Raw genomic sequence first — 27,682 nt, forward strand, 5'->3', positions numbered from 1 at the left:
CTGTATATCAAAACATCGAAGGTTGAAATAGCTCTCAACATGGCGTCGATTGCAGAAACTATAAACAAACACGAGGAGCGTCTCTGGCAAGTTAACCAGCAGGTGAGTGACCAAACATCCACATGGTACTAGACGTATCTCATGAATCTGTTACCTCCATCTAGATCCATTCCAATCCCGAGCTTGGGTACGAAGAGGTGCACGCCCATGACACCCTGTGTAACCTCCTCGAGTCACTTGGGTACAGCGTCACGCGCCATGCTTATGGGCTCAAGACCTCATTCGAAGTCGAGGTTGGGACCGGTGGAGGCTTGATTGTCTATAATGCTGAGTTCGATGCCTTGCCCGAAATTGGTCACGCCTGTGGACATAATTTGATCGCCACTTCGTCCCTTGCAGCTTTCCTTGCCACTGCGGAAGCCATAAACACCAACCAGATTGAGGGACGTGTACGCCTCCTCGGCACTCCAGCAGAAGAGGGCGGCGGCGGTAAGATTGAACTTCTGAAGGCTGGCGCCTACAAGGGCGTCGACGCTTGCCTCATGGGGCATCCTGGCCCTGGCGTGGCAGTGGATGGTGTGGCTGCTGCTCGCTGTATGGCTCGTGGGGGAGCCACAGTGACCTTCCGCGGCGTTAGTGCTCATGCTGGCAATGCCCCTTGGCTGGGTCACAACGCATTGGATGCCGCAGTAGCTGCCTACAGCAACATGGCCATGCTTCGACAACAAGTCGCGCCGAATCAGCGCATCCATGCAATCATCTCCAAGGGGGGTGACAAGCCCAATGTGATTCCGCATCTCACAGAGCTCCAGTTTTTCGTCCGCGCGGAGACCGATATGGATTTGCGAGACACCGTCAAGAGGGTGACTGCCTGCTGTGAAGGGGCAGCTAAAGCCGCCGGGTGCACCGTTGATTTTGACTGGTACATACGCATAGCAACCGGAAACCCCCATAAGCTATCGCTAACAAGGTTGCATCCAGGCTGGAAAACTACAAGGAATTACAATGCAGTAATCTCCTCATCGAAACCTTCTATAAGCATTCGCAGGAGCAGAAGCAGAATTACATGAAATCATTGCCTACAGTCAGCGGCGCGTCAACAGATCAAGGTTGGACTCCCCATCACCACAATGACCACTGATACTAACCGTCAAACCAGGTAATGTGAGTTATGAGCTTCCAAGCCTGCATCCTGGATTCCTTATCGAGGTGGATTCGCCGACGATCGGTCCCCACCATCCTGGATTTGAGAAGGCAGCCGGAACACGGCAGGCGTTTGAGTCGTGTTTACGGTTCGCTTCGGTCATGGCTGCGACAGGCCTTGAAGTTCTGCAGGACGAGGAACTCCGAAATCGCCTGTGGGCAGAGCACAGAGAGAGATTTGACAAGACTGAATAGCTGTGCTGCGTATGCATATGGTGGAGCCAAAGTCGACAAGCTCATCCAGTTGAAATAACCAAGATTAACAAAGCTCGAATGTAGAGAGAAGTGGGTGAATAGTACACATTATGATGGTCCTATGTCGGATAGTCCTTATGTCGGTCCTGAGGCTTACGGTGCTGGTTTAGCCTGTAGGCGATCTGTGTGGGTATAGTTGTATTGAAGTAGGCACATATAGAAAATATACCGAGCGATGAGGCTACGCGTAATAATGCAAAAATGGAGACTGGCAGGGTTATCGTTATCGTTATCGTTATCGTTATCGATTATCGATGTAAACAACCATCTGACTGACTAAGCAAGTTGGGCTCACCCTTGCAGTTATCTTGTTCTTGATCCCTCCCCAATACATCTCAGGCAATCAGTCCGGTCGCGACGGCTGAAATGTTTTCCATCAACGGGTCACAATGACCCTTGGCAAAGTCTCACGGTGGCTTGACCAGATTTGCGCCGCGGAGTGCGAAGAGACGCAGTTCCCCACCCCGCTCTCTACGTCGCCTCCCCAGCCCTCCCTGAAACGAACCCACGACTCTGAGACCACAATAATGGAGCCTTCCAAAAAGCAACGCAAAAGTCAATGGGAGAGCGCGTCCGACACATCCTCACAGCTGCCTACTCTTCGCGATGACGTGACATTTCTGTCGCAGCCAGCCTCAACGGCCAGTCAAGCACGACAGCGATCTCCCAGCCCAGCCCGCCATAAGACGCTATTAGCAAATGCAACACCGCGAGTATACTATTTTCACGAGCGGGACGAGCCGAAAGATCTTACTGCGAAAAGCCTACTCGGGTTTCTTTCGCAAGAAACGAGTTGGCGACCAGAGTCCGCTAAGATCCTAGAGGCAGCCACCGGGTCTTGGAAATGTGCAAGGCAACAGCGAAGTGAGAGTTCCTGGGTAACGGAGGTCACTCGGCCTATGTTGCTAGCATCCATCGGGGACCTTCCTCTAGAAGCTTGGGGCATGTATGTCATGACTCGTGTTTGCCTTGGTCCACAATGTCGTTGACTGACAGGTTTCATAGCCAGAGTGAATCGGTCCGCACCTGCTACCAACCGCAATACACCGCCCGAGATCGATGTCATCGCAAAATCGACTACGTTGTTGGGTTTTCTACAGATTCGTGGAAGAATCTCTATAAGAAGAGCGCTACCAGGTTCACCAACGGTTACGCCAACCATGTCGACCACCCTCATACAGGAACCCAAGTGTTAGGTGCTGGCTGTGAGATTAAACCTAAATATGGAAATTTGTTGGAAGCTGAGATCCAAGTTGGAGTCTGGACAGCTGGGCTCTTCTCATGGGCATTTGAGCATCGAGTAGGGCCAGATTTGCCGCCCCCATTGGTCGGCTTCATCTCCGTGGGCGAGTCGTGGGAGTTCTATATCATATATGGCGTACCGACCGAGGTCGGTGAGGACAATGAGTTGCCAGGGCTGGCAGAAGTGCATGTTTGGGGCCCATTATCTGACCTTGCTGGCCGGACCTCAACTGAAAAAACATGCACTGCGCTCGCCCAGACTCTCCGTCGCGTAATGGAATATATTTGTGGCGATTATATCGAGAGACTAGAAGCATCTGTCATCGCTTGAGATTCCACCGATGCTTGCTGCGTGTAGTGCTGCTCTTCTGCTGGCAATGGTATTCTGGAGAACCTACTAAGCTTCAAGTATGGACCTTCTCACTGTCTTCTCGAGCGCCGAGCGATCAAGCTGGCTCTCGTTTACGAATAATGGCGACACGCTCCCCTATCTAAGCCTTGGCGTGGAAACGAGGGCGACCTCGAGGATATACGTCCGCCGAACAAAGACGGGTCAACCATCACACAACAGCGCAATCAGTGACAGTCTGCTCGTGCTGCGCAGTGCACCGTTGAATTTGGCCAGTACTATCTCACTATCTTACCGGCGTCTGTTGACATTAAAGAACCTCCCCCAACGTACTTTTCTCCCGGGGACATCCTAATTCTGGCTAATATTAAGTAGCTCCTACTATCCCCAAGCCCCGGAGTTCGTCCTTGGGACCTAGCTGCACATGATATTCTGCCCACACACGAGATGGCTCTAAAGCTTGTGCCTGACCTGACCGACTAAACCACACTGTTCAAATTGAGATCCCAAGTAATGTATTCTGTTTTCATTCTAATATCTTCCTCAGGGCCCAGCTTTGCCAGGGATTAATTAAGCATGATGCTGCTGCGGGGGAGGTCACTGTGGGTAAACTTCATCTCGCTCTTTTTCGATTTTTTCTTAGCCTACACTCTCAGCTTTCTCTCAGATGACCGTAAGTCTAAAGCTACAGCGGTGAGAACAATGGCGTAGCTAACCAGGAGAGCCATTGACGACGACCCGGACATATCAAGCGTGTTCACTGCCAAATTCACCCCTCCGGTGATGAGGTTTGCAATTAGGTAGACCGCAAGACCAGCTTCGTTAAAGGCAGAGATTATATCGCTTCGCACAGACTTCGTAACAGGATTGTCATCGCTGCGCATGTGTCGATTACCTGACCCTTGGCCTGCGGTCGTGTGGACCCAATCGATGAAGTAGTATAGAAACAGCCAGACACTGTTGACCGCTGCCACCCAGAAAACATAGGATATGTTGGCGAGCCGGCGGGAGACTGGGATCTGCCATCCAAAACCAACGGCCTCGGTAGAGGCTAGAGCAAAGCATCCGGCCCATAGAAATGCCTGTGTCGCCAACCCTGAAAGAACAATATTCGACCGGTTCTGAGATGACAGCAGCATGAAAGTATGAGAACCGACACCGCGGCCAATGAGGTAAATTGCCGCGTACCCGACGGTGGAGAAAAGACCCTCCCGGTTTAATGAAATAAACCCGGTTCCTCTGTCGAGACTGAGAAGATTCTCCTGCAGGCCTCTGGATCTCAGGCAAATTTCACTTGCCACCACGGTTGCGACGGCCACTGCCTCATCTGGCAAGCGAACCGCCGCGGTGATGCAGTCGACTATGTTGACCATCGCGGTCAAGGCGGGGATCGTGAAAAAGAGATTCCAATGAACCCCGTATTCCGAGGTGTGTTGCTGGTAATTAAGCAAATTCATGGCGGCCAGTCGAAGAAGGCCACATAAGGTGAGATAAAAAGACCGCTTTGCTGCGTTCCGGCTGGACTTATGGGAGATGAATCCCGACGAAAACACGAAGCTTCCAGCAAAGAGATCCATCACAGATATCCCCCAGTTCTCAACCTTGGCTAGACTTCGCGGGAACACTTGGAAATCAACGGCCAAGATGGAAAGACAGACCAACAACATCAGCGCTCCACGATGATGTGAGATGAACAGATAGTGCTGCTGGCGGCCCGCTCCTTGTTTTGAAGACTGTGTCGATGTATGACTCCCATCTATGGATGGCGTCACGCAGAGGAGCAAGAACGCAGAACAAAGAACAAGGCCGATGTTTAATGCAGGCACGAATGGATAGCAGACGGTCAAAGCACCAAGCGGTGTCCCTACCGTGAACACGAATTCTACTAGGACACTGACAAAACAATATCTCAACAAGAACGAGCATCGCGTACGAAGAGTAGTCCAGAGGAGGATTGCAGTCTATGTTTGAAACCATATGAGAACAAGTCGAGTGAACTCGCACCGGGCATACTGACCAAGGGGACTAAGAGGACGTTGCCAACTTCCATGATATTTCCACCGGACAGGTCCGAAACAAAGGCTTCCTTCCGAGCCCTATACTCTGTGTCCATAGCTGATGTGAGAGTATGCAACCGCGAGTTCAGGTTTGAGAGGGGGATTACTGAGATGCTAGACCTTCGTGGGGGTCTTCACCAACTTATTTTGTGCTTCTTGTACTGTTAGACGGCACACCTCCACATCCTACCCATTTTCCATCAGCCACACGGCCCACAGAATGCAAGGAGATGCCGGACGATCTCGGTGACATGAAAGGATCCGACACTCTGCATCATGGACACCGTGTTTGCCGAGTCTAATTGCGCTAATATGCAGGCTAGCCCACCTTCCAAGTTTGCAATTTTTCATCTATCAATTTAAGCTCCTTCAGCACGATCTGTCGATCGTAGACTCCACCGAGCGGTCTGTGGAAAAAAGCGTCCTTCCGTCGATAGGATGTGGCCTTGCCACGCTTCTCGTGTCAATAGGCGGGCTTGCTATCCTTCTTGCATTACACTTTGATTTCCTTGTTTCCAATGACAAATAACTCAGTAACCAATCGTTTCTGCTTCGGGGACTTCACGTTTGCTTAAGCTCTGGCTTAACTTGGGCGATTCGTGCGCTTTCCGGCCTTCCGAGGATATCCGCGAGTTGGGTGAACGCGAGGATACTGCTAGGACTAGTATACTATAGAGGAAGGGGAATAGAGCAAATTAGTATATCAGGGAGCACTAGCCAACCTGAACCACTTGGGCCTTCCCAGTAAGACCGAGAATTGAGTTTGGGTAGCTAGTACGTACGCTCCAGAGAAATGGACCATTTCTGACCCAGCAAGTATCTTATCGCGTGCTGAACTGACCGCTCAACCGATCAAATGGAACTATTGATTTTAGACTGCGTATTTCTCCGTACTATTGACCTGCACTGCATTCCTTAACCTTTATCGACTGTTTCGGGACGTTCCAGAGATTTATACTTCAATTGTATTCATTCGAATCTCTCAGAGCGTGAAATTGTCTGAAATAACCGCTACAGAAAAGTTCCAATCCTGTGGGGCCATTCCTGGAGAGCCTGTCATATTATCACATTCCTATCCTTTGTGCTATAGCCAAGAGCCTGCTGCAGGGCTTTGGGCTTCGAACTGCCGAATGTATCTACTATCACCTCAGCTCAAGGAATTGTAATTCTGCATGTAAGCGGCTTCTGGACTGCGATAGAGGAGACCACGTAATACATCCCCGCTTGGGCTTCTGCGCCGGGAATATATGGGTATCGACCAAGAATTAGCCACGTCTTCTTCTGGTGACAGCGAAGAGTTCGTACAACACTTGCGCGGCTTTTGGAATAGCTGTGACACTCCATTCGATGCGGATACCGATCTTTCATTTCCTTTACATGGGACTTAGCCTAGGATGCCTAGTTACTAGACCTGCCAGTCAACCCAATTCCAGAGGTAGGAGTCTAGCTCAACAAGCATACGACAGGCCCTAACCAATCCGTGCTCTCTTCAGATAGTCCCATTTCCTTTCTAGCCCAGCTCAACCTATTCGCACAATACACAGCCGCGGCCTACTGCACAGGCAACACCAACTCCCCTGGAGACAAAGTACTTTGCCCAATTGGAAATTGTCCGCTGGTGGAGGAAGCGAATACAGAAACGCTACTCGAGATCAATACGTAAACCGTTCCCCAATTCCTCACCAGTCGGATATCTCTGAGACCACATTCAGATCACGTGCTGGGGATGTCCGCGGTTTTGTTGCGCTGGACCGCACAAACAGGCTGTTGGTCATCTCCTTTCGCGGTACGCGATCCGTCAAGACATGGATATCCAATTTGAAGATTTCGCAGGTAGATATCAGTTTTCTTTGCGAGGGTTGCGCGGTCCACACAGGATACTGGCAATCGTGGCGTTCAGTGGCCACAGCTGTCATGAATGAGCTGTTAGATTTCGCCGGAAGAAACCCCGATTATAGCATTGTCATTACTGGTCATAGTGCAGGGGCTGCCATAGGCACGCTTGCCGCAATGGAGTTGAGAAAGGCTGGCTGGTTTATTGATTTGGTAGGCTCATGTAGTCGTCATTTCCTCTCACGCATGCTAATGAAAAAGTACGCGTATGGTTCACCGAGGGTTGGGAATCGTGCATTCGCTGAGTTTCTTACGGGACAAGAGCATGGCTCGTCTTTTCGTATCACACATTCAACTGATATGGTGCCTCAATTTCCACCACGGATACTTGGCTACAGCCATTTCAGTCCGGAATACTGGGTGACAACCGACAAAGGGGGTTATTTTCGCGAACCAGAATTCGCCGGTATACAGGCAATTCACTCGAATGAAGGAGATACTAGGCAGCCCAGCGTTCTCTTGCTATTTTCAAGTGTTCTTGATCACTTTTGGTATTTCGGATATGTGTCTGCCTGCATTTAGATTATATTTATATACTTAGGCTCACTGGCAATCGCATCATCAAGAAAATTGCGTTTATAGTTTATTATATTGGTTGCACATTCCACTTATTTGGCTGAACATCGATCGCTTTAGCTTTAATCTACCCGAAAAAATCGCAAACAAAGATGTAATCGAAGCCTTAGCATGGTTGTATGGATCGATTTTTCGAAAAAAATACCCCATCCGGAGACATTAACTATGGGGAAATCATACTCCTTAAGGCGGAGGAAGAAAGGAACCGTAGAGAGCTGCTTGGACGATGGCGTATATGACCATGGCCTGTATAGCGAAGGTCCAGCCTGGCCTTTTCTTTGCGCGCGGCTCATAGCGTTCACGAACAATTTGGCACGCAAGGTACCAGTACCATAGTGGATATCCAGAGCATATTCGGTTGATTATCTGGGTATGATAGCTGGTGATGCCTAGGACGGCTAGCAATCCCTGGGGGAGAGCCAGTCGAGTCAGCAACGAAGCGGACCAAGTGGAAAATAAGGAACCGTCAGCTTTGGATAAAGACATTGCCCAGATAGAAGACCGGCAGAGGGTGTGCAACATGGGAATTGCGAGTAGGAAGAAGGGAAGGTTCCGTATCGTCCAGTATCGAAGGAAACCCACATCCCTAGAATCTGAGGGTTAGACGGCTCTGAAAATTGAGGTCCCATTTACTAACCAATACTGACGCTGGACCCAGGGGTAAATACTAGGAATCAGCTTCCCGCACCAGGGTCGAGAGGTCTGCACGTCCAGGCAGAAATCTGCGTATGCCAGAGCCTGCGAGAAGACCATCCCGGCGGCTACTATACAGCCGCCAACAACGGTCACGCATAAGCGAAGACAGGGCCGCTTCATCGGACCATGGAAGAGTGCTCTCTGAAGAAGCAAAACAGCGTCATACGCAAGTAAACATCCACTGAGAATCCCGTTGCTTCGAACCGTAGTAGCTGCTGCAAAGAGAATTGAGGCGATGAGTAGCTTTACGTTACTTATTACTGTACGTCCCGCGTTATCGTCAAGAAACGAGGAGGAATAAATGTAGAACCCGGAAATATTGAGAAAAGAGAAGAGAGATTCTGCGTATGGAGCGGAGAGGAATGCTCCTGCTGGGCAGATGATATGTAAGATAGCAGAAAGAAAGCAGGTCAATCTCCGAGTAGCTGTGTCCTGTCCAAAGACATTGATCGACAGTCTGTACAGTACTAGGACCGAGAGGAAATGTGTCATATGAGACAGGACAATTCCAACAAGAGCGGCTGCAGTGGCTCCACTTAATCCACTGTTTCGGCGGAGAACTGATTGACGTTAGCATCTGAATAAATTTGGTGGAGAAAGATAGTGATAAGCAGGATAGTACCAGAGACGAGGAATGATAAGACTTGAGTATACCCATATCCAAACGCCCATTCCTGCTCGTAAACGTAACCATGTTCGGCGATATGGACAAAGTAAACTGCGTCCCACCTGACGAATTTCAGAAGCGTTGGAAGTGGCGAGAGGGATTCGAGTTGCTGAGGTCTACTATCATGTGTGCTGGGCCCCTGGGAAGGAAGACGCCCGAGGGAAGTCTCATAGCCAGGCCCAGGGCAGCAAGCAATTACTACTAGTACGAGGGACTTCCATACCCCAAATGCAACAAAAAGGCTCTTAATGGGATGGCCAGGATTCAGAATGGACCAGGTGTGTGGCAGTTGTGCTGACCGGGAGCTCATTGGGGCACAGCCGATGATTCACGAAGGTCAAGTTGATGCCCGCAGGTAGGGTCATGGGCTTCCAATGTGTTTCAGCGAAGTGTCTATCACGAATCACCAATGAGCAACCCACGGATTGTTCTTGATATATGGGCGACTCTTGATTGGGACTCCCTCACGTGATGTCCACACTGCCGAATAGGATTCCGCTGGTCCAGATGATCACCTGAGGTTATCTCAAGAGTGATGTATTCTTGCGTAGTGAAGAGCTTTTTCAATGCAAGTGATGCATTGTTTGGTGTCTGTTTGGCAGATTAGAAGAACTGGCTTGGGGTGGCCATAGGGAACTATTGGTCATCTGATCTCTGGCAACTGGGAGATAAGCAAGGGGATGCTCACCGTATTGTCGGAGCTAAATTGAAAATAAAAAAAAAGAAAGAAACAAAGAAAAAAAGAAAAAAAAAAAGGAAAGGCGTCTCACAGACCTCGACAGGGTGGGACCCTAACCGATGAGCTTATCAATCTACATTAATTCGTATCAAACGGTATACCAGAAATCCTAACTTCGTATTCTATATTGTATAACGTGGGCATGTGAGTACTGGGGATCCAATGGCTTACCATAGAAGAAACTTTGTTTTGTCTAAGACAGTATCCTCGTTTATCAGGGAAATAGTGGCTTAACTATAAAGGTGAAGCAGGGAATAGTATGTTCGTATGGTGTTTATGTTAATGGGTACAGATTGACCCGCAATCTCAGAAGCGCGCATTAAACATTATATCCAGTCACATTCAATCATAAGCCGTAAATACAGCTAGAGGTGTATTTAAGTTTGGCTTGAATATTCAGCCGATGGAAGAATATTCGGTAGCATCAGTGGTCAAAGAATATCCCGATCATTCAATTCTAAGCACATATTGCTCGAGTGTAGTTGGCGACTGATAGTTAGTTTTGAATCACTGTTTCGTAACTGGGTGCACAGTCAAGTGTTGGGGAATAGAAGAAAGCGTTCTCCGGCGGTTGCTCGCAATCCAATCGTAGCGTGTCACTATCCAGCAAAGCTTCCGCCATAGGTAGCAATCGATCATTTTGATGTTTGCTATACAAGGGAGGAGGAGGTACGTAATCATCATGGAATCGATCAGTATGAAGACCACGAACAGTGCCGTGCTCGCTGATTACATGGGGTGACATGTAAATATTAAATGGAATAGTTCCTTTTATCTATATAGGCGTCAGCATAGACAGTCCGGGAAGTTGGGCAGTTGTGCTTTTCTGTCGTATATAAGCAATCGATTTCACTCACCATTGATAGCCCCTCGCCCACGCCGAGTAACTCGACCGTGAACGCTACATGATGCTTGATCGTTATCGTGTTAGAGCTCACGTCTTGGGTGCACGCTTCAAGGTCCTGTGGCAAAGATATGGCTTTTGTTATACACCACTCAAGGTCAGACTCCTCTGATTCTGGGGAGATACAACCGTCTAAGTTGTGTCGCTCGCTGAAAATGACGTGCTCCTGTTTGGATGATAGAAAGTGGACGTTGAACTGTGCGGAGTATGATGCTGGAGCTTTGATTCTGAGTTCGTGTTGCTCAAGAACATCAATCGTTAATGCTTGGAGCTTTATACGCTTTGACAATGGAGCGAGCCGAAGTTTCACGGGAAATGTTGCGCCGAAAGGGATATTGACATCGGGTATGGAAACGTTATATTGTGCAACATCATCCCACTGTTTGTCTATTGCCTGTAAGACGTAATTAGCCCTGCATATACAGCAATGATATTGTTGAATTGCTGACATTCAAAGCTGATAACCAGTTGAGACTATCCTCAATGGAAAAGCGTTTGTAGATTCGGATAGGTTTAGAGACAATGACATTTCTGTTCCATTTGCGCTTGATGGTGGCAAGAACCTGGTAGGAGCGGTAGCTAGACCCCAGAGAGGTGATGGTCTCAAGCAGGTTACTGTCTAGAGAAATACTGAATGGAAATTCGTAGTCTCCTGGCGGTAAGGTGAATGGGTTCTGTTGATGGGACGACGCCAACGGCTGCGTTGTGACAAATGTATTCTCTTCATGATAGGATTGGAAAAATATGCCCTCGTCGTATGGTCTATTCTTGTTAGACATATGAATTCTGAAACTGCAGGAAATAACTCACAGTTTGGCTATACCTCGCACCTGGACTGATATTCCTCTGACGGTTATAGCTTGCCCAAGTGATAAACGAAGCTTCCCCGATATGCGAGGCTTGTTTTCGGAGCAATTGGAGGATGGAAGAAAGATACACGACTTGTCTAAACTGCAGATGTGAGACATGGTGGCGTTAGCGTGTTTTGAGCAAACGTCGAGAGAGGAGTTTGGACCCTGATCGAACCTTAGACTACAGCACACGGTCTCCTTGAACAACATGGTGAAGGGTATCGATGGGCCGCTAGACATGCAATGTCGTTATGATCAGTCAAGTTGATCCCACTACTACATTGCTGCACTTGTACTGTCGACTCCTAATCGCTTTTTTATATGTTTTTTGATATTGCATAGGGTGAAGGGGTTTCCCTTTTAGGCCAGGAAAGCGGAACTTCCGTATCAGGGGCGGAATAGCCCAAAATGGTATGTTTCCCGACGGCCAAGACTGCCATATCGGGTAGAATGGACGTCAAGACCCCAAAAATGGATCGGACGTTGTCATTGTCCAGATTTAACGAACAGATATCAAAGACGCTGTGACTCAGACCCGTTGGTAATCAGTTCAAACAAGCGGGCGTCACTCTGGGTGTGAGCCGACCAATCCCCCTGACTTGAAAGCCGAATCACTTGCGGGCGAGTCGCCACCACGAGACTGAACAAGCAACGCCATACGAGTCAGCCGATATGGACCTCACCTTCCATATTAGTCAAGATGGAAAAGTCCCGAAAAGAACCTATGCCAAGGGCGCTTGTGAGAGATGCCGCCTGAGAAAGGTTGGTTGGGATTTACCCCCTGCGCGCGCACTTCACTCACCGGACAACATGTAGAAAAGATGTTACCATCAGAAAGCAAACCAGCAATCAACGTTCTCTACGCCCTTGCGGCCGACTACCCAGTTTGTTCAGTATTCTCCAGCTACTACGCGGGGATCACAATCACCACTGGGTGTTTCAGCACCACAGCGGCTTCCTGGTGCACCTGCAGGGCCCAAGCTACAGAGTGCCCAACAATCCCCTCAAGTTCCCATGAATAGTCAGAAGAATGTCTCGCAAACCTCACAGAGGGATACCAATACGCATCGGTTTATCGGTGACTTGAACCCGGTCGTACTCTTTGTTGACGATGGTAGTATGAGACTCATGCGCGGGCGTGCTCACCAGCAGGATGTTGGGGTCTGGCTAGATGGAGAAAATGAATTCATTGAAAACGGCGACAATGCCTCTCATGAAGAGCGCATATCGAACAGTACCCGATACCAGATGTCTCGACCCAAGCGACATTCCGGACGCGCGGGTGCTCTTCTGCCGCCACGACAAACGCAAGAAGCGTTGATAGACATTTACTTTCATCGCATCCACCCCGTACTCCCTCTGGTCCATGAGGAAGACTTTCGAATGCAGTTCCGCAATGATACTGTTTCTCCTTATCTCGTGCAGGCAATATGCCTGGTGGCCTCGAAGGAGCGCGATGCAGAACCATTGCTCCGGCTGGGGGATCGTAGCGAAACTATCGCTCCTCCCAAATTTAGCAACCTTCTGTACGACGATCTTTGCTATGCTATTACCATGCGTCTGGAGAGGAAAAGGATGACGTTAATACAAATCCTTGCTCTTGCTTCGTTGCACACTTCAGGACCTAAGAGCTTCGAGGACGCGTCGCTCTACTTAGCCCAAGCCATCCATCATGCTCACACGGTTGGGCTACACTTCCTAAAGTGTGGGCCTGCGAGACATGAAAAACCACTGGTTACACTATTTTGGTGCCTGTGGAGTCTTGACCGATGGACTGCTGCCATTCATGGAAGGCCGTTGGTGATCCACGACAGAGACCTCGGACAACAGCTCACAGACGTGATTGACCTCTTCGACAGCCCGTTCCGCGTCTGGCTTTCCTTGGCGTCAATCATGGGCGAGGTCATGGTGGTGTATCGGCCAAGGCTAGATGCCCCGGTGGATGAGAACAAACCCGAAATTCCCCGATTCGAAGAACTGATCAGGAAATGTCAAGCGGAGGATATCCCCTTGGATCAAATGTGTCAGTATCCTTCTCATGCTTTCTTCTGCACAGGGCACTGACTGAACTACGTCAGTGTCATTTGAATTGGCGTACCATGCAATAGCTCTCCTCGCTTCACGGCCATGGGGCCTTAAGGCTCAACCTCGATCTCACGCGCTGTACCTGCGACAGGATCTGGCTGTCTATCGCATAGCCACCCTGATACAAATGTGTGCCATTAGCCAGTTCGCGCCTTTACCCACAGTTGCGTATTCCATATCACTTGCGTTTTCCATATCCTATAAACAGCTCAAGCGTTGTCAGCTTCCCAGTGCCCAGCATGCGGCCAAGAAACATTTACAAACCTTTTATAAGAGCCTAGAGGCTCTAAGCTCGACATGGTGGTCCGCTCAGGTAATGACCCGGCTTGGTCAACGTGCACTGGACGGCATGCAACGCCTGGCTGGACGGACAAGTCAACTAGCGCCATCACACAAGAAGGGACCTATTGCTACAGCCTCATCCAGCTGCGACGTCTACAATCTAGGTTCGTTCCATTCTGAAGACAGCGCAGAAGACGCGGCCGAAGCACACGACCAACAGCTTCCTGAGAACGAGGCAGTCGCAATGACAGATCACCAATCATTGTTCGACTTTGGGGACTTTGATGACAGTGGTTTTGATGATTTTGTGGCAAACCCCCTATTTCAGGATATCGACGATCAACTGGGAAATTTTTTGAATATTACTATCCCCAAATGTCCTTCGGACTCTGCCTTGATCAACCCGGACACGATGTGGAACCCCGATGAGTTTGACTTTTCTTTCGTTTAGTGATAGCAGCTGGAACTGGTGGTTGACACGGTTGGAGACGGGTAACACTGTTTTGAAGTTATAGACCCCAATTGACTTGGTGTTGTGTCCAAATGGAGAACGTAGCATCCAGAGTGGACAATTTAGGAGGAAATATATATTATACCGTCAAACGATTCGATGTGGAGGGTTGAGACTTAGTCTTACGGATATCGAATGGCTACACGAATATATAACAAGTATATCCAAGCTCCTTTGGACTCAGTCGGACTTGGACCCAAGACTTTCTGAATATCAAGGCAAATATCACCCTAGTCCCTCCTTTCCATGCCACTATTCGATGTGTTGCATGACTCCCTATGTAGATGTAGCCCGTACAATGAGCGTCATTGGACCCATTGCCGAACCATTTCTCAACCGAACAGGAGGTGCCCCAAGCCAATGTAACCCAACATCATGATGGACGCTCGAAAGGAGCCATTCTCGCAGGCTCTCGGTTTGATGGACGGACCGGGTGAGATAGACGATCTCGGCAGAAAAAGCGGTGGAGCAACGGAGTGGTTGCGGCTTCCCAAACCAGCACGCTTTGCCCCTTGGGGCGCGGGTCACGTGGGCGCGGAGCAATCCTTACCCTGGGGCGGGCCCAACCAGGCAAGTTAAGCCACAATGGGCTTCGGACTGCAGCTGAGTTGGCGCCTCGCTTGCCCGATGCAGGCATTCCCCAGACCTTCACCCTCCGCGTTATTCTCAAACATATCTGATGGTTGTCTCCAGCTTCCTGAAATCCCCGCGTGGGATCCACTGCCATCCATCAAGTGGACTCGATGGGAACCTTCTCATCCACAATCATCGGGGGTCTTCCCGACCGTGAGACATGATTTACGGAGGATATAAAAGACCGCGCTGGGTGGACGAAATTCATGGTTATAGGCATGTGGTATTCGGTCGTGAACCATTTCTCCTAACGATACTATCTACCGTTCAGTATGCGCTCCTGGTATGGAAGGGGCAGATCCCTGCAGGCAGCTATCACTGCATGCTGTCTGGTCGCTTTTGTCTTGTTCGGATACGACCAGGGCGTCTTCAGCGGGATTGTTGGAAATGAGGACTGGAGGAAGCAGTTCAACTATCCCGATGATTCGGAGGAAGGAATTATCGTCAGCTGCTATAACCTGGGCTGTCTCTTGGGGTGCTTGAGTAAGTAAACTGGCAAAAACCAAGGAGCATCGAGCTGATGCATAGGGAAACTAAGTCAACTTCTTCATCGGAGAGAGGCTCGGCCGCCGGAAGACCATCTGGCTGGCAATGGGCGTGGTCATTGTCGGCGCAGTATTGCAGACTACCGCGTTTACCGTGTCCCATCTGATCATCGGGCGAGTAGTGACGGGAGCGGGCACGGGTTTGAAGACATCCACGGTGCCAATGTAAGCTTGGGTGGCAGCAATCATAAAATAACTACGATGCTGACTGAGACACAAGGTATCAAGCTGAGATGTGCGAAGGTAAAACGCGAGGACGCCTGATTTCATCCGAAGTACTTTTCACCGCGGTGGGCATTGTTGTGGCGTACTGGTTTGACTTTGGAATGTCATTCGTCGGCGGCCCCATCGCCTGGCGACTGCCGATTGCGATGCAAATTGTGTTCGCCATCTTCGTTATTGTACTCGTGTTTGGCCTCCCAGAATCTCCGCGATGGTTGATGAACCACGGCCAAGAGGAAGAGGCCATGGAGGTCCTCTGTGCCGTCTATAACCGGGAGCGGGATGACGAATTTATCCTCAACGAAACCAGGGCGATTCTCTCAGCTATTGAGTTAGAAGACGCGGTCAGCAAACAGTCCTTTTGGAAGATCTTCCGGAACGATGAGGTGAAGACCGGCCAACGAGTGCTCCTTGCGTGGGGGATTCAGCTCATGAACCAGGTTGGTGGGATTAACCTGGTCGTTTATTTTGTTCCGAGTAGGTGCTGTATTCCTTGACCCTGAGGACAACGGCTGATGATGTGTCTACTAGCGGTCCTGAGACAAAACGTGGGCATGAGTTATCAACTGTCGCAGATCCTCGGCGGGTGCATCCAGATCATGTTCATGCTCGGATCACTGCTTCCCGCATTTATGCTGGATCGGATGGGCCGACGCAAGACAATGATGATTGGTTCTTTTGGCCTAGGCGTATGTATGCTCATGGTCGCAGCCCTGCTGTCCCAGGTCAACGCGCCGAATGGACAGGCCTATGCCTCCGCCTCTGTGACCTTTTTCTTCCTGTACATGCTGATCCATGGTATGTCTATTAATTCGGTCCCATGGGTGTACGTTCCAGAGATTCTACCACTAGAAGCTCGGACGAAAGGCACGGCTATCGGAGTGAGCTCCAACTGGCTGTGGAACTTTACTGTGGTCATGATCACGCCAGTCATTATCAACCGCATCCAGTGGAAGGCGTACCTGATTTTTATGGTCACCAACCTCCTCTTTATCCCCATCATTTATTTCTTTTATCCCGAGACGAGTAACCTGCGTCTTGAGGATATTGATCTCATCTTCTCCCGTGGTGGGGACCCGGTGAAGCAGGCCAGGCTGATGGCGGCGGAAATCAAGGCATACGGGTATATTCAATCGGCACAGCGCTCTGATGAAAAAGAGACCAGTGGTGTCGAAGTGGAGCGTGTTTGAACATGGGGCGAGGAGCCGGGAGCTGGAACTGTTTCTATTCCACTAGTCGCTGCTAATGGCTGAAACCCAGCATGAGACCCTCTGGTATCTTATTATGCCGCTCAGCCGATGTATCAATATCTTATAGACTATCGTGTATATAAATCATTCATCGAGACAACCTACAAACCTACTCTAATTCGAAGTCTTCCTTCTAGCTAGTAGCTCCGCATCCTGTGACACGCCGTCTTATGAGGGCGATATTTTCTTGCCCATCTCGACGACGCAATTGCACAGACGCCTTTATCTTTTGCTCCTTTGTATAACTTCTGCGGGACCATTTTAATCTTGACTTCATATCTAAGCCTGATTGGGGTCATGTGAAAGGTGTCAAAAATTCATAATGGTATTCAAATCTAGACATTCGATATTTTGGCGAGAAACTGTATACACAGGAAATCCATAATATGTACTATCAACACCATCCGCCTATTACACTAATCTACATCATGAAGCCCTGGCTAACCTACGCACTCTCAAGCTTCTCACGAGCGACATCCTGCTGCTCCGCAATTACATCAGCGGGAATGCGGTCCGGCGTCGTATTCACCAGCATAATCATGGGGAGCAGAGAAGCGCCGAGGAGGGCAAACGTAACGCAACTAGGCCAGTCAGTATCCTATTGACCTTATAATATAGAAATGGGATGGAAAACGTACAATCCGATGAGAGGGTTACTTGTTGTTTGAGTGTTCATGCCGTAGGCAATTGCTTGGCCGATCGCTTCAATGCATCTGAATGCGGCACCATTCCGAACGTTCTCTAACAGGGCGTTAGCATTTGAACGAATCCTTGCGCATCTTCAAACATAGATATGTTCCAATACTCACCCTGCGCGTCCGTTGCAAAAGATGACAGAAGCCAATACATGTACGACTGTGACAGCGGACCTGTGGTCTGGACGAAGAAGTACGGCAGGAAGGACGAAGCATACAGTCCGTCATCCCAATCGATGTGGCCAGGGTCATGGCGGTTGAACTTGGTCTGCATGATGATGGACCAGATGTACACACCGACGTTGAGGACGACGACGGTATAAAGACCAATTTGTGCGCGGCGGCGCTGGCTGAGTCCTTTCATATCCAGGATGTAGCCGAGACCAAAGCAGCCGATGCTGTTAGGGAAAGTGCTTGGTCAGTGCGAAGAATGAGAAATCAAACACGTCTTCGACTTACATGCAGAAGAAGGGCGAAATCAGAGATGACAGCGCGCGGGCCCGGACGGAGAAGTAGGTTCCTAAGTAGGTTGTCCAAGTACCACTGCCAGTTCTGTTAGTGTTTCCTTGTTGTCACATCAATGGATATGAGTGTAAAGTATGACTTACGTGTAGAAGAACGACCACAATGCCCACAGGGATGAAAGAACAATCAGTCGTGAGGTGATGGTTTTTACGATGCGCTTCAGTTCCTGTTTGGTAGAGAGGGTCTCTGCGGTCACGATTTGGGTGCCATCGGATCGAATAACGCGCTCAAAAGGAGTGATTAATAATGCGAATGGAAGACTGCAAGAGACATCGTTTAGTTCCAACGCTCGAGATTATGCATAGGGAGAATACACTCACGCGATGCACTCAATAATCACAAAGGCAATGAAAGTATCGGGTGTGACTCCGCCATTGGCGCCTTTCTCGTGGTTCTTTGATAGACTATTACAGTGGGCCTTCAGTGAGCATCGGTCCATCACGCCTATCGCATCGATTTCTGGGAGGCTTACTTGATTGCACCTCCAACCAACTGTCCCAGATTGCGCGAGACAATCCACAGTGCCAGATACTTTCCACGAGCACCGGACGGCGCTAGCGTCATAATGGCTCCAGCCTCAGCGACATACCAGCAAGCGGTCCCGATACCGCCAATCGCACCACTGAGAATGAGATACTATAGAAAGTGGCGTTTTGTCAGGCATTACATACTTTTTAAGAAAACAGGCCAAGTCGCCGAATGCAGCCGGTGGGTATGTTCAAGAAACGCTATGACTCACCCACTGATTTCCAAACTTGCTATTGCAGTAGTATGCAGACCCTTGGATGGGGAACGACATGGAGCCGATGACCAGGGCCCACTTGACACCGATCTTATTAACTATAGGACCGCCCAAGAAGCAAACTTGATCGGACATCCACCCATTAGCACACTGACAGTCATTGTTGGAACCCGCCGAGATCCATACCGACAGCCAGCGTGGCATATCTGATCGCGGTGGAAATATTTGACACCTGAGGAGTTGCCAGGCCACCACCGCCGAGCCCTTGAAAAGGTCAGTAGCACATTCAAACCCTGAATGCCTGATGTGGATATGATAATGGTATAGATCTCGTACCTGTAATCGCATCAGACATGGCGGGCCCGCAAAAAGCCTGGACACTCAAAAGCATCATCTGCGTCAGACTGTGCCGCCATACACGTTTCCATAGCGGAATGGCCTCCATGGTGACTCCCTGACTCTGGTCAGTTATGTTGGTTGGTGAGGTGGGAGAGGCATCGTGTGAAATAGGAACAGCCGTCTTTGCGTCGGTCATTGTGAAAGAGGTGTACGATTACCCCACGTACGGCGCCTTGAGTCACTGGATGAAGAGGAGAAAGATCCCAAATCCTTTTTGCCAGCATGAGGGTTTATATACTGTGTCTGGCTTCGGAGTATGTCCCCTCGTATCTCGACGCTAAGCTCGTGTCCGAAGCGCCTTGCGGGCAGGTCCAGGGTGGGTCTGTTCCCCATGGGGTTCTTCTCAAGCCCATGGAAGGTCCACGCGGCACGATTGCTCCAGCGTCTCTCTGCTCTGTGGTCTTTCGATAATTCCATGGTGGATACTGATCCAGAAATTGTAGTGTGCTGATAGGGATTTTCTTTCTTTTTTCTTGTGTTTTGTTACTCAGCAGCGTGCAATACGATTCAGATATCGGTATCTAGGATAACGGTTATCGTCAAGCCGCATCATTCAGGCTATTTCTTAGCACTATCTCTTATCGCCGGGGCTAGATAACCCGAGTGGGTCTCTTCTCCATGGTTCAAGAGTCCAAAGCTTCGAGGCTAAGGCCAAGGAAGGTCCACGCGAGAGAAAATAACCAGTGGCGGCTCACTCCGCCATTTTCAGTGCTATCCCGGTGGCGTCACAGATCGTGTGTCTTCGAGTCACCCACCACTATCAGGCAGCTGGATAGATACGGATATGTACTTATCCTCACCGACATAGTACTGGCTGCAACAAGATGCCCGAACATCGGCTCGTGTCCGGGAAAATATGAGATCATAATCGGAGCCACAAAAGTTTTCCGGTCGATAGACAGTCCGTCAGAAGGAAGTACACGGGAGATGACGACTCTGTCAACCTCCAAGCATGGGTTAATATTCTCTGACTTCCCCCAAGAAGTTCTGCGCATAATAGATTCCCAGGGAGTTCTGGTATTCGATCGGAAACCAGTTTTGTGACATCGCCAATCATAGAGCCCTCTTGCAACCACTGCCGTCTCACCACATAACTCTCGAGGTCTTGTATCTGGATGCAAAACTGGATTCTCTCGAATATTATGGGCGAAACGACTTGTCGAGGATATTTAATGGATCTGGGGCGGAACGGCTCGCTGAAGCACTTCCCATCCCCGAGACAATTATGGTCGGAACCTCGACCTTTGATCTACACGAGGGGGGCCAGGGCTGTCCGAGTGAACGAGCTTGGCTGGTTAATCAATGACTACCCAATCTGGGGAGTTGAATATGTAAACCAGGTATAATGTGAGAAAGTCCATCCGGTAGCAAGCTTCAATCTCAGAATTTCACGAAACTCTACTCCAATATCCCCAAACATAGGCAAAGCTCAAAATGGACCTTACACCGGATACCAAGTCGAGTCATAATAACACTCTCGCGACCGCCTGAGAAGGAGGCGTTGGTACAAGGAGGAGAGTTGTGGGAAGAGCTAGAATCTTCGGGATAAACTGAATACCGTGGCGAAAGACAAATCATGCACGACGAGCCAGGTAACATTAAGTGGTTGATGGCGTCGGGATGTGAACTGGAACAATGCGACACCGAAAGAAGCAACGGCATATATACGTGCTTTTTGCACTATCACCTTAGTGACAGATCCCGAGAATGGAAATATGGTTGTCTGTTTTCGCAATGGCACATGGTGAACAGGTCAACTCTTATAACAGACACCCTTTTAAGATTCTCCATTAACCAGACATCCACTTAGAACGATATGGAAGTCAACGACTCAATTAAAACTTCGCTGCTTAGGGCTCGCACAATCATGCCATTTAACCGGTTACCATAACGCAGAGTGCTTGCAACGTGATAGGGATTTCTGCGCAGTAACAGTGGAAGGTGGGAATCTGGTGGCGCATCTGATTCAGTAGCAGTTCTAATGGCTTAGGTTCATATAATACATGGGACTCATGTTCTGTAGATCACCATCCTCACTTGAACGATCCTCATTGAGCATGATGCATTACGCCTCCTGATAACGTGAATAATGCGCTACCTGGTATTTCCAGCATGTAACCCGCAGAAACATCCAACTTATGAAACTTCGATTGAATTCCATGTATCCCTTAGATCCCAAGCATCAGCAACAAAGCTCAACGCCCCGATGAAGTCCTCCGGAATCCCGATTCCAGTAGGCATGCCCCAGTGCGCACACAATGCTCCCCAAGTCAAGCTAGATATTAAGCTCTTCCTTGCTTCGGTGATTTCTTCTTGTCGTGTTGATACTTCCGTGTTGTTGTCGCTGACTTCAGTCGCATTTTCATCTTCCTTGTCAATCATCTTTATGCTCCCATTGGTCGATAACCTTAGTTTCCGATCTTCCTCTTTTCTAAGTACACTCTCCCGCCAAAGCTTGCCCAACTGGAGTGTCATATGTGCACACAGGGAAAGAAGACTCCACGAATACAGCTTGTCAACGTCGAACCTGCCCCATAATCGCTCCGGTAAAACATCCTTCGACATGAGAAAAGCGACATTCTCCAAGAGTTGGTACGATGTAGTCGCCAACAACTGCAACCGCGTGATTGTTCGGACAATTCGATCCACTGGGGGAGCCTTTGCGGTTTCCGAGCCCCAGGTCCATATCGAGAATAATCCCAGGAGACGTAGAGCGCAACGAGTGTCGTACATCAACGTTGAAAGTGACAGTAGCGGTGACCACGGGGTTGTCCGGGCTGGTTTAGGACTGGATCGATGTTGACATGGTGTAGTTTTACGTCTGCAAATCACCTTCAACAAAACATAAAGGCGAGCCTTTAGTTTCCTCCAGATTCTCGAGAGGAGAAAGTAATGGAGGGCGTGTGATAGATATTCAATGGAGCCGAGAGCGGTGTCCTGGCCAATTGCGCTAGAGATCAGGCTATCGTTGACCATCCAGCATTAGCTATCAGAACTTTGAGAAATGAACGTGAGCGACACATACGTGTTGATTTTATGAGCGGTGCTATCTATTGACCTCAGCCTGGCGGATCCTGACCACAGCCGACATTTCCCCACACGATGTGGATCTGTAACGGTGGAAGGTTTTGATTCACTGCCGCGCTCTGCGCCCGGGGAGGCGCCAATGCAGTCACCTTGCTGGTGATCGGAGTCTGACATCGTAGCGAAGAATACGTACAATGCTCTGATGGCGAGCCAGCTTCGGGCAGCCGCGAGGGAATAAGAGAGCCATAAATTGGTCAATGGAGGTAAAAAGTTGGGGTTTCCGAGTTTCCGACGTTCCGACGATCTGTTTTATAACGGTAGGACTTGCCCCATTGAAACAGCGTCTCAACATGTTTTGACATATTTACCAATGGAAGCAACGATTTCAGGTGAATGGAATAAAGCACTTATTCCACTCAGGAAGCGAAGTGGATATCAGGAGTAATGGGGAAAAGTCGAGAAGCCCTGGTTTTGGTTGAAGAAAACGCTGTCTCCTGGTCTTTCCGCTTGGGGACTAGCGTCGCGCGGCCCCGATCTTTGCTCGCGGTGGAGGCCTCAGGCTCGCCACCAGTTGTAAGTCGTAACACACAAGTTCACAACTGGGGAAGTATCGCTGTCGGCAAAACTGTCTATGCCTATATATAGGTAGATCCTACAAATGAAAGTCACGGGAGCTATTCCTATACTGCCTAGTGTGCCAGCTGTATATCACACCGTTAGTGCTAGTCTAGTACGCCGAATTCGTTCTCCGTACTCAATATATATATTGTGTCACGTGGTTCTGTCTAACCTGGGTGAACAGGATAGGCGAGATGGAAATAGTATCCACCACAGGTAATCTGAGTGTAAACATAGGTACTTCTGTTGATGATATGGAGGAGAGCCTGGAGAACCTCCAGCCTTGTCTCGTGGGCCTATGGTGGTCTAGTCATGTTTGGTTCTGTTGGACGGACAGTGCCGCTCTGTACTGTGCAGCCGGCGGCTTGGCAGCCCAAGCTACGAAATCGATGCGTTTCTCGCCGGTGTTGAATGAATGCAATGTTGTCTATTAACGAGGACTTTCAGACTTCAGGAGAAAGACATGGCCCATGTTGTTGCCATTGGTTTTGGGTTAGCAGAGCTATCCACAAAGTGCTATCTCCAATCACTACCACGTTCAGGATTGCTTCTGCTTAACCGAGCGCCATTCCATCAAAAGACTTCCCACAATGGTCGTGCAGCCCAGCGCGACACAAAGGTACCACGTACGCGTCAGACTCTGATCGACACCGCGCAAGACCTCATCCCACCGCTGCATGGGAACGAGGTTCTTAATATCGCCAAGCCCGCGCTCTGCAATATAAGCAGGTGTCAACCCGGGTACGACACCCTCTAAAATTGACGACAACTGGTTGGTGAATATCACCTGCGCAATAGCGATAAACACCGCCGGACCCATACTCTGCCCGAACAAGATGACTCCGATCCCCAGATTGACATCTGCGGCACTTAACGTTGTCTGGACGGCTGCCTGAGAGCCCTGAAACCCGATACCTCCACCGAAACCGGCCAATCCTGAATACAGGATCATTTGGGCTAGGGATGTGTGGGGGTTGTACGTTGTCATCAAGCCTGCGGCAATGGGCATGCAAATGGAGCCGAAGATCATAAACGGGGCGTAGTAGCCGAATGTCGTAGTGCCAATACCCTGCAAAAAGAGCCCGAGCATCATTCCGACAAGGATGGGGATCATCAAGTAGCCGCTCTCGCTTGGAGTCTGTCAACATACAGTATTGTCAGTGAGTGTATGGCGCGAACTAGCTGCGGCGGAAGCTCACCCGGCTTCGAACGATTTGATAGTACGTTGGCAAGTACCACTCCAAGACGTTGGTCATGGAATTAGTGCACGTTGTGAAGATAAAGCCGGCAATGACACTTCGGCTTTTAATGATACGGAAGGGGAGAGCTGCAGAATCTCCACGTCGATATTGATTGATAAGAAACAGAACGAGTAGCACAGCAAATACAACAAATAGTCCAATGACCTTCCCATCAGACCAGGGGTACTTGGTCCCCGCCCAAGATAGCGCGATGAACAGGGCTGTTAGCGAAGGGATAAATAAGCAGTTACTAACGAGGTCCAGCTCTCTAATCTTTTGAGTCATCGTAAGGTCGTCCTCCTGGAGAGTTCTTGGGTCAGAGAAGAGGAACAGCATGGTCACTAGCGATACCGTGCCGATAGGAAGATTGATCCTATGTAGCAGTCAGCGTCCAGCATCCAGTTTGGCCATAGCTACAAGGGGCAGGGTATACCAGAAACACCATCTCCACCCCAGAGATTGAGTCAGTGCACCCCCTAATATAGGCGCCGCAATGATGGCAAGCGATTCCACACACGCCATTAACCCCGCAAACACTGGTCGTCTGTTAAGGGGAACAATGTGCACCAGGACGGCAAAACAGCCCGCCAGCTCACCGGCGAATCCCACACCTGTTACTGCTCTTCCTACAATAAACATCGTCGACGAAGCAGCCGTGGCACAGAGTACCGAGCCCACGAGAAATATAACATTGCTTATTAAAAAAATCACCTTAATCGAGAAGAGCTTATATAGCTTGGCGAACCCGAACTGGAATGCACAGGTGCAGAGTCGGAATGCAGATGAGTACCATCCTACGTGGGCGAGAGTGTGGAAGTGGTTCGTAATACTCGGTACCGCTGTAGCGACGATGTTGGCATCCAGGCCCCCGAGGATCAGTATGACACACAGTGATATGATGGTGAACCAAAACTTGGTGCCTGTTGGGTAATTGGGCTCTGTGTCTGTAGGGATGGATTCGACAGTAAGAGTCTCGACTGTGGGTGCCGAGGTTGCCGAGCCTGGTTGTTCATTTTGCTGCATGTCTTGACACTTCATGCTTGAAAGAACATCTCTGCAAATGGCATTTTACGAACCTCTTGGGAAAAATGTAAGCGAGTTAGAGCGTTGTTGCACACGATGCAGGGCTTTAATGCCACAGCCGAGGCAGTAGTTTTGCGCATGTGGAGGACTCCATCGGACCTTTAAACAGTCCGATCCCCCCTTCGTCCGGTGCTTCACAAGTACCTTATTCTTACATTCAAGAACCAGACGAAGTCATAGAAGCCAGAAGATTGAGATAGTGGTGGACAACCCATGATCAGATACCAGGGATTAGACTTAGGGCCTACAACGTTGCTGAGAGCTCTGGGGTTTTTATTCTTTCAACGGCGCCAAGCTTGTTTTGCATCGCTTCCATCGGTATAATCTGGGCAATCCTACGTATGACTTCTACTTCAAACCTCACTGGCTTGTGCCAAGGAGATGTCGCCTGCTATTCGACAACATGGCTTTGTGTTGATACATAGCTCTAGTCCACATCTGAACCACCAAGACTACAACTTAGTCAAAGGAATAACCCCTACAATAGCTATTGAACAAGCTTCCTCAACACCCAGAGCTATGAAGCATGCTAAATCATGATTGTGTTATTTGAGGAAGACAGTGGTGGTTTGCAAAATAGATTGGAAATCACATTATGTATAGCGTGTAGCAGACAAATAGTTTCGTGTGCTGGCACAAGGAGTATACTATTTATGAATGGAATGTCAGTTATTTTGAGTCGAATGAATGCGAGGTGAAATGGTCCATTTTCCGAAGAACTCCTGCCTTGAGAATCACAAAGAAATGAAAGAAAACGAAAGAATGAGGGGGCTGCAAGTGTGCACAAAGATTCCAAAAGGAAACTGTCCTGGGTAGAGTTGAAGCCTAGGGAGGCGGCGCAAAACCCTGAGCCAAGCCAACAACACAATCCGTCACGGAGTCTATCAAATGTGAGTCTTGTTTATTCCTGCAGTACCTCGAGATATGCTGTGGACATACTTATGTTGCACTTTCCAAGCCTTACTTCTGATACAAAGCAGTCATGAGCCTGGTTGTAGCCCCAGCGTCTTGAGGAACGGCCATCATCAGCATGAGGTTAATAATATCTCCCAAGGATCAACTTACTTTCTGCCCGAAACCGGTCCACCATCAGGCCAAACACACTTAAAGTCCTGTTTGCTTCCAGTGTTGAATTTCCGCTTTATATCGCAGACATCAGCTGGGCAGGAACGACAATTGCCGGAGCCTGGACCGATAATGGTACAGGTAAGAGCAGTTGCTACGCCAGCATAGGTGAGAAGGCTAAATAGCCACATGGTGTTGTTCAATGAAGTCGCCTCAAGGAAAAATGGTTAATGTACGGGTTGGAAGGATGCGTCAAGGACGATTGTAGAGAGGAATTATGGAGGTATTTATGCGATACTGATGGCTACTGATGGCTAGAAGAGGCATCGTGGTATGGTCCCAAATGTACGTGATGGAGAGGCAAAAGCATATAGAGCTGGAGACGCCCAACTGCTTTTGGTACACAGTAGCTAATTCAGGAGCAGCCTGAAACAAGGCCAATGAAAGGGGTATAGAAGGCGTTGTCACACCACTACATAGCTGGGCTAGCTCAACATGTATGATCCAGACCACCTTTCACACCGAAGTACACTTTCCCAATACGATACTACCTTGGATGGTGGTATACTACTCTATGGCATTAAAATAGGTATAATGCCTATAACCCGATAACCATGGTAAAGTTGGTCATTTGGCGTTTTCCAACCACGAAGCTGAGTGCAGATGTAGCAGAGAACCGACAGGGAAACGCGAATAGCTATCGTTTTGATATATTTTCCATCAAGATATCACCTCATCCAAAGATATACGCCTCTATCTATGTGGGCTCTCAAGGGACTTGACTCTGTTCCCGCCCTTGTTTTTTTGTATCCTAACCGTTCTACATTAGCAGGTAATATCCTGAAGGCGAAAGACGGTTGCAATATGTAAAGTTTCACGGTGATTTGTACTTTTCTAACGTCATAGATTCTTCGAGGACAATGTAAATTCATTGGCACGAAAGCTGTGGAACAGCTTCGTGAGAAGCGTCGAATACGAAGCCAAGAACACAAGGACCCAAGTGAGCAGGAGTTATTTTATATTCCACGGAACCCATAACTTTGGTACAGGATAATGCGAAACTTAAATTACATATGCAGACATATCGTTCCAGGATCGGAATAATTCTGAAGTTAGACCGACTGAAGTTTCTTTACTCTCACCTACAGTCAGCCGTGTAAAGCTGTCGGAAGACCCAATCTCGCGTTGCATACATCGCTCCACGATGCTTTGTATACAACGGTCATGACAATTAAAATGGTTGAGACATCGTGTCACTCCGGAGAGAATAAAACCAGTCGTCTTTACTGTCGACATCGGAGTAGCGATGGGTTTGTGCCAACCATCT

The 27,682-nt window shown here is 49.1% G+C and overlaps 13 protein-coding genes across 13 annotated transcripts; 6 read left to right on the plus strand and 7 right to left on the minus strand.

The window, feature by feature from the left end:
* Positions 1-39: 39 nt before the first annotated feature.
* On the plus strand, positions 40-1,398 carry BDV37DRAFT_271126 (M20 family metallopeptidase; the record flags this gene model as incomplete). Its single annotated transcript, XM_032084676.1, has 4 exons — positions 40-102; positions 165-922; positions 982-1,109; positions 1,160-1,398. 4 exons carry the CDS (start codon positions 40-42, stop codon positions 1,396-1,398), a joined length of 1,188 nt encoding a protein of 395 aa, XP_031942238.1.
* A 411-nt stretch (positions 1,399-1,809) lies between these two features.
* Positions 1,810-3,362, plus strand: BDV37DRAFT_103604 (uncharacterized protein). Its single transcript, XM_032078228.1, has 2 exons — positions 1,810-2,404; positions 2,464-3,362. Exons 1-2 carry the CDS (start codon positions 1,848-1,850, stop codon positions 3,029-3,031), a joined length of 1,125 nt encoding a protein of 374 aa, XP_031942239.1. The 5' UTR covers positions 1,810-1,847; the 3' UTR covers positions 3,032-3,362.
* BDV37DRAFT_293595 (GWT1-domain-containing protein) lies at positions 3,363-5,162 on the minus strand (the record flags this gene model as incomplete). The annotated part of the gene is made up of 2 exons (XM_032089453.1): positions 3,363-5,010; positions 5,067-5,162. 2 exons carry the CDS (start codon positions 5,160-5,162, stop codon positions 3,694-3,696), a joined length of 1,413 nt encoding a protein of 470 aa, XP_031942240.1. The 3' UTR covers positions 3,363-3,693.
* Positions 5,163-6,483: 1,321 nt separating this feature from the next.
* On the plus strand, positions 6,484-7,521 carry BDV37DRAFT_271128 (lipase family protein; the record flags this gene model as incomplete). Its single annotated transcript, XM_032084677.1, has 4 exons — positions 6,484-6,541; positions 6,600-6,765; positions 6,819-7,152; positions 7,201-7,521. 4 exons carry the CDS (start codon positions 6,484-6,486, stop codon positions 7,519-7,521), a joined length of 879 nt encoding a protein of 292 aa, XP_031942241.1.
* Positions 7,522-7,596: 75 nt separating this feature from the next.
* On the minus strand, positions 7,597-9,248 carry BDV37DRAFT_293597 (DUF409 domain protein; the record flags this gene model as incomplete). Its single annotated transcript, XM_032089454.1, has 3 exons — positions 7,597-8,161; positions 8,213-8,831; positions 8,894-9,248. 3 exons carry the CDS (start codon positions 9,246-9,248, stop codon positions 7,759-7,761), a joined length of 1,377 nt encoding a protein of 458 aa, XP_031942242.1. The 3' UTR covers positions 7,597-7,758.
* A 664-nt stretch (positions 9,249-9,912) lies between these two features.
* On the minus strand, positions 9,913-11,701 carry BDV37DRAFT_246577 (arrestin family protein). The gene is made up of 5 exons (XM_032081775.1): positions 11,608-11,701; positions 11,392-11,532; positions 11,031-11,343; positions 10,535-10,975; positions 9,913-10,452 (listed from the first exon to the last, which is right to left on the minus strand). The coding sequence occupies exons 1-5, from the start codon at positions 11,670-11,672 to the stop codon at positions 10,174-10,176; spliced, it is 1,239 nt and encodes a 412-aa protein (XP_031942243.1). The 5' UTR covers positions 11,673-11,701; the 3' UTR covers positions 9,913-10,173.
* Positions 11,702-11,960: 259 nt separating this feature from the next.
* BDV37DRAFT_246580 (fungal specific transcription factor domain-containing protein) lies at positions 11,961-14,495 on the plus strand. The gene is made up of 3 exons (XM_032081776.1): positions 11,961-12,194; positions 12,249-13,455; positions 13,511-14,495. Exons 1-3 carry the CDS (start codon positions 12,105-12,107, stop codon positions 14,248-14,250), a joined length of 2,037 nt encoding a protein of 678 aa, XP_031942244.1. The 5' UTR covers positions 11,961-12,104; the 3' UTR covers positions 14,251-14,495.
* Positions 14,496-14,802: 307 nt separating this feature from the next.
* BDV37DRAFT_246583 (general substrate transporter) lies at positions 14,803-17,172 on the plus strand. The gene is made up of 4 exons (XM_032081777.1): positions 14,803-15,426; positions 15,482-15,653; positions 15,709-16,187; positions 16,242-17,172. The coding sequence occupies exons 1-4, from the start codon at positions 15,216-15,218 to the stop codon at positions 16,898-16,900; spliced, it is 1,521 nt and encodes a 506-aa protein (XP_031942245.1). The 5' UTR covers positions 14,803-15,215; the 3' UTR covers positions 16,901-17,172.
* Positions 17,173-17,405: 233 nt separating this feature from the next.
* Positions 17,406-19,698, minus strand: BDV37DRAFT_293599 (major facilitator superfamily domain-containing protein; the record flags this gene model as incomplete). The annotated part of the gene is made up of 10 exons (XM_032089455.1): positions 19,259-19,698; positions 19,109-19,186; positions 18,920-19,044; positions 18,653-18,816; positions 18,501-18,584; positions 18,264-18,440; positions 18,115-18,198; positions 17,770-18,053; positions 17,599-17,701; positions 17,406-17,541 (listed from the first exon to the last, which is right to left on the minus strand). Exons 1-10 carry the CDS (start codon positions 19,455-19,457, stop codon positions 17,406-17,408), a joined length of 1,434 nt encoding a protein of 477 aa, XP_031942246.1. The 5' UTR covers positions 19,458-19,698.
* On the plus strand, positions 19,699-20,542 carry BDV37DRAFT_103699 (uncharacterized protein). Its single transcript, XM_032078229.1, has one exon. The coding sequence runs from the start codon at positions 19,940-19,942 to the stop codon at positions 20,363-20,365; it is 426 nt and encodes a 141-aa protein (XP_031942247.1). The 5' UTR covers positions 19,699-19,939; the 3' UTR covers positions 20,366-20,542.
* Positions 20,543-21,457: 915 nt separating this feature from the next.
* BDV37DRAFT_282459 (uncharacterized protein) lies at positions 21,458-22,522 on the minus strand (the record flags this gene model as incomplete). Its single annotated transcript, XM_032087056.1, has 2 exons — positions 21,458-22,283; positions 22,347-22,522. 2 exons carry the CDS (start codon positions 22,520-22,522, stop codon positions 21,458-21,460), a joined length of 1,002 nt encoding a protein of 333 aa, XP_031942248.1.
* Positions 22,523-23,504: 982 nt separating this feature from the next.
* Positions 23,505-25,245, minus strand: BDV37DRAFT_282460 (MDR family MFS transporter; the record flags this gene model as incomplete). The annotated part of the gene is made up of 3 exons (XM_032087057.1): positions 23,505-24,104; positions 24,166-24,580; positions 24,641-25,245. 3 exons carry the CDS (start codon positions 25,243-25,245, stop codon positions 23,505-23,507), a joined length of 1,620 nt encoding a protein of 539 aa, XP_031942249.1.
* A 569-nt stretch (positions 25,246-25,814) lies between these two features.
* On the minus strand, positions 25,815-26,612 carry BDV37DRAFT_246601 (uncharacterized protein). Its single transcript, XM_032081778.1, has 2 exons — positions 26,230-26,612; positions 25,815-26,171 (listed from the first exon to the last, which is right to left on the minus strand). Exon 1 carries the CDS (start codon positions 26,544-26,546, stop codon positions 26,352-26,354), a length of 195 nt encoding a protein of 64 aa, XP_031942250.1. The 5' UTR covers positions 26,547-26,612; the 3' UTR covers positions 25,815-26,171; positions 26,230-26,351.
* Positions 26,613-27,682: the final 1,070 nt, after the last annotated feature.

This window comes from Aspergillus pseudonomiae (assembly GCF_009193645.1).
Source record: "Aspergillus pseudonomiae strain CBS 119388 unplaced genomic scaffold BDV37scaffold_27, whole genome shotgun sequence".
Taxonomy (NCBI): domain Eukaryota; kingdom Fungi; phylum Ascomycota; class Eurotiomycetes; order Eurotiales; family Aspergillaceae; genus Aspergillus; species Aspergillus pseudonomiae.